The 5,121-nt window shown below is 36.3% G+C and overlaps 1 protein-coding gene across 1 annotated transcript; it reads right to left on the reverse strand.

Annotated features, from left to right (window-relative positions):
• Nucleotides 1–423: 423 nt before the first annotated feature.
• On the reverse strand, nucleotides 424–3,721 carry LOC117927843 (pentatricopeptide repeat-containing protein At5g04810, chloroplastic-like). The gene is made up of 4 exons (XM_034847535.1): nucleotides 3,640–3,721; nucleotides 2,853–3,148; nucleotides 2,481–2,610; nucleotides 424–1,333 (listed from the first exon to the last, which is right to left on the reverse strand). The coding sequence occupies exons 1-4, from the start codon at nucleotides 3,691–3,693 to the stop codon at nucleotides 827–829; spliced, it is 987 nt and encodes a 328-aa protein (XP_034703426.1). The 5' UTR covers nucleotides 3,694–3,721; the 3' UTR covers nucleotides 424–826.
• Between the last annotated feature and the right edge of the window lie 1,400 nt (nucleotides 3,722–5,121).

The raw sequence follows: 5,121 nt of genomic DNA on the forward strand, positions 1-5,121 counted from the left end.
GCCAACATCCATATCTAGGGATAAATAAAAATTTTAAAAATAATAACAAAAATAATTAATAAGGGTTAAAATCATTCACCTCTCTTAAACTAAATATAGCCGATCGTCGTAAATTTGAAATTTCATCAAATACCTCCTCACCTTTCTCGTTAATTATTTTCATTCACCTTCTTATATAATAAAAAATAAGAGAAATATTTGATAAAATTTCAAACTCATCACAATTAATCATATTTAAAGTATTCATATTTAGTCCAAACTTCATGTCACAACCTGAGTGAAATTTGTTTTACTTTTCCAAAGACTTAAAGGCGTCAACATTGGAGGCTATGAGCACTCTCTCCATTTCGATTCACAATCAGAAGGTACTATTTCAACCGTAGAACATACAACACAACGCCGATTGAATATTTAAGACTCATATCTAGAAGATCCCACCAAGGTCCTAAATCTGGATTTAAATGATGTCTCTGGAATCAGTTTTCATACTGAGATGGCTCAAATAAAAAAGTTTATTCCATAACACATTTCCATGTTTTGAGTTCAGTGAACCTCTAACGATGTTAGTATTGTTTGTTTACGAGGATGAATTTTGAAGTTGTGTATCAGTATTCCAAGTTACATTGTAGCCAAATTATCTTCCACAAAGAGCAGCACTCTTACTCATGGTAATGGCAGGTATTAATCGAAAGGTCATTTTAAGCTGGCCGAAAATTGGAAGCTCAGCAACTTGCAGACTTTCAAAAGTAGGCTTGCAGAGGCACCCAATACTGAGTGGCACCAAAGAAAGGGATGCTATACAGGCGAATGAAGAGTACATGAATGATCACCATAAGCTAAGGCCAGGATCATCATCATCGTCGTCATCATCATCATCAATATCTGTCTCACCACCAGAGTATGCATCATCAACATCCAGTTCATCATCAGAATTCACATGAATATTGTATGAGTTCCAGTCAGGAGGGAAGGTCTTCTGCAAGGCTTCTGTAAGTTCTCCACCAGTCCTCTCAATCTTCCGTAAACACTTGGACCAGTGAACAGCGGTGCCCATATCAACAGTCAACTCACACTCTATCATCTCCCTGCAAATACCCACAACTCCAGAATATATGTACTCTTCTGCAACACTTGCTCTTGACAGCAATGATGTCATCAAGCAATGGTATACTGCTTTGTCTGGCTTCAAACCTGCTGACTTCATCTCCTGGAAGCATTTCAAAGCCTTCTCTGGAAGAGATGCACGGGCCCAGCCATGTATTAATGTCGTGTAGGTTTTAATATTTGGCTTCACTCCAACAACTTCCATCTCTTGAATTGTTTTTGTTGCTCTCTAGATCACAAAAACTTATTTTAATCAGAAGGTTAATGAGAAGAAACAATTCAATTTCTTTGAAAGCACAAGTTTACCAGCTAAAATCAAGCCAACGACAAAATGATCATATGAAATTAAAAAAATTTCAACAGAATAATCAAATGATAACTAAATAATTTAGAGAGAGAGAGAGAGAGAGACATAAGCATAAAACTAAAGATGGACAAATGCATGCAACAAAATTGACTTGTTCAAACTGCTACAATAAAAAAATAAAAAATAAAAAAGAACATAAACTTCAAAATGCAATGCACCATATAAGACATAATTTCATGCCCCGACACCCAATGAAGTCATAAAATGACCTCAGGTTCCTGCCCAAGCAAATGACATTTTTCCCTACACTTCCCAACTATTTATTTTTCCTCCCCCTTCTTCTCATCACCCCTCATTGTCCCCCAGATTTCCCAATTAGGGTTTGTAATCTCAAGACCACTCCTAACTTCAACTATTAGTGTTTCTTCTTTTTTTTTGCTGGGCAATGGAAAGAAGAAAGTTAAAAGGGAGCTGCCTTTCAATTCAGAGTCTGATGGTGGGGGTAAAAGATTGGTCTTTGCTTCTGACATATCTCAAACAGAAGTCAGATTTTTGTAGAAGCTCTTCGATGGTTCTCTCTAACAATACATTGATATTTTGGCATTGCAAACTGATAGTGATCAATATATTTTGTGTTGCATGTTTTCAGGTCAAGAATTGTGAACTATGAAATTAGTCCTTTTAGCAGATCTTTCAAATACAGTATTTCTTTCTTTTGTAAGACAAAAGTTATCACGAGGAGGTAAGGCACCGCATGCAGGTTCCTTGTTGAATAATTCATTAGTACTTTTAGCTGCTTGCATGCTTACACTTCCGTATGTGTGTAAATATAAGTTCCTATGTGTTTTGATTGTTATTCTAATCAATTGGAACACAGCACATTTCTTCCTTTCATGTTATCCAGCTTGCTGCCCCTTTGCTGGGGCTTGCCTAAAGAAAAATGTTGAGAGAAACATCCAGTGAGCTGTGTAATCAAAGTAGACTCATCCCAAATACAAAGTATACCAAAATAAAAGATTCCATTATATGGGATCCAACTTCCTCCAAGTGAACAGTGCAGAGTGTTTACCTGCATGTCTCCAGCCTTGCAACAAGCATTTATGAAAGATGTGTATGTATGTATATCAGGCTGTACCCCTTCTTGTTTCATTTGTTGCATGAGCTCTGCAGCCTCCCAAACATCACCTCTACGAGCCCATCTACATGACAAAAATCACAAAACAACATAATCAAGTAGTGGAACATACATAATAAGTGCCAGAAGCAAACAACATGACAACCATAAAAAAGAAATATTAAATACCAGATTGCATATATTTCAATCAAATTAAGCCTCTATACTTGTAAACAAATTTTCTAGAAAACAAAGAGGTGAAAAGTAGAATAAAAAATAGCATTTATACTATTTACTAGGTTTTGTATGATTCAAAATAACCCCTACCCATCAATTAATATGTTGTAGACAAAGGTGTTTCTTGGAATCTTTTGAGAACTCATTTCCCTTGTGACTGCTAAAGCACTCTGCATCCTGCCTGACTTGCAACATGCCTTAAGTAATGCCTCATATGTGTACACATCAAGCTCCAAGCCCTCAGTTTTTAGTTTAGTAAAATACTCAAAAGCTTTTCCAGTGTCACCCAATGATGCATAACCATGCATGATGGTTGTGTATGTATGCTCATTTGGACTTATGCCTGCCAGTGACATCTCATCTAATATTTCAACAGCTTTCTCCATCTGCACAAAATATGATATTAACAGGTAGGTAACTTCATGAGTGAAAAGGATTGCATAATGAAGTGAATATATAAAAGACAACACTAGAAGGAAAATATTTATACACAAAATAAACAAATAAAATCTGTATAAATCAAATATATGACCAAAAGAAATTCAGAAGGGACTTAGAAATATATTGAGATTTTGACAAAAAAAAAAATACAATGCAATATAAAGAACTGAAGTAGAGATTAGACAATCTATAAATAATATATATGAATCTTGTCAATCCTAGACTTTTCACAGGAAGATTTCCTAGCATCACAATGTAACAAGCCAACCAGAGATAGAAAAATCAATTATTAATTTTAATCCATCTCCCTTTAACATTAAACTCCAGGGATACACAAATAAGATATTGTAAACTTAGCATACAAGAACAAAAGCAATTAGAAGATAATAGATCGTGCTTAGTAAAATACTAACACTTGGGCCATTACCAAACTTACTTTTATGAGAATCAGAGTCCAGTTACCAAAAAGGAAGAGTATATCCAAGAGCATGAAGGACAAAAATGATTCATTTTACTTAGTTCCTGTTGAAAGAGAGAGAGAGAGAGAAAAAAAACCTTAATTCTCATTCATATTGTTAACTTCTTACAATAGAGAAATATATATACAAGGCTAGGTTGAACTAACTACCATATATGTGACCTATATTAAGAAAGGAAAGAAATATTGCACACTATACATACATTATATTCAACACTCCCCCTCAAGTTGGAGCATATATGTCATATGCACCAAGCTTGTTACAAATGTATTTAATCCTAGGACCTTTGAGAGATTTAGTGAAGATGTCTGCTAGTTGATCATTTGAATTAACAAAACTTGTAGCAACACACCCTGATGCGATCTTCTCTCTAATGAAGTGACAATCAACTTCAATATGCTTGGTCCTTTCATGAAAGACTGGATTGGATACAATATGTAATGCGGCCTGATTGTTACAGAATAACTTTATTTGTTCATCTTTTCCAAATCTCAATTCCTGAAGGAGTTGCCTCAACCATATGAGTTCACATGTTGCCAAAGCCATAGCTCGATACTCAGCTTCGGCGCTTGATCTGGCCACTACATCTTGTTTCTTACTCTTCCAGGATATTAAGTTACCTCCAATAAAAACACAATACCCTGAGGTGGAACGCCTTTCTGAGGGTGAACCAGCCCAGTCTGCATCTATGTAACCAACAATTTGGGTATGACCCCTGTCTTCATACAACATACCTTGGTCTGGTGTTCCTTTAATATATCGAAGAATGCGGATCACAATATCCCAATGGTTGTCACATAGTGACTGTAGAAATTGACTAACCACACTAACAAGAAAAGAGATGTCTGGCCAAGTGATGGTGAGGTAGTTCAATTTGCCTACAAGTCGTCGATATCTCCCAAGATCTCTTAGAGGCTCCCCCTGTCCTGGTACAAGTTTGACATTTGGATCTATAGGAGTGTCAACAGGTTTACATTCTAACATACCTGTTTTTTCCAAGATATCTAAGGCATACTTCCTTGTGACATAACCACACCTGAACTGGATGAGCTATTTCAAGTCCTAGAAAGTACTTGAGTTTGCCCAAGTCTTTGGTTTGAAAGTGGTTCAAAAGGTGTTGCTTTAGTCTTTGGATACCCTCCTGATCACTGTCTGTAATGACAATGTCATCCACATAAACTACCAAATAGATGTACTAGCTCGAAGAGTTATGATGATAGAAAACTGAATGATCTGTTTCACTTTGAAGCATTCCAAACTCTTGAACAACTGAACTAAAACGCCCAAACCATGCCCGAGGAGACTGTTTCAAGCCATATAGAGAGCGGCGTAACCTGCACACTAAACCAGACTCCCCCTGAGCAACAAAACTAGGTGGTTGCTCCATATACACTTCATCGAGAAGTTCACCATGAAGGAAAGCATTCTTAATATCCAAC

The sequence above is a fragment of the Vitis riparia genome, chromosome 13 (genome assembly GCF_004353265.1).
Source record: "Vitis riparia cultivar Riparia Gloire de Montpellier isolate 1030 chromosome 13, EGFV_Vit.rip_1.0, whole genome shotgun sequence".
Lineage (NCBI taxonomy): Eukaryota > Viridiplantae > Streptophyta > Magnoliopsida > Vitales > Vitaceae > Vitis > Vitis riparia.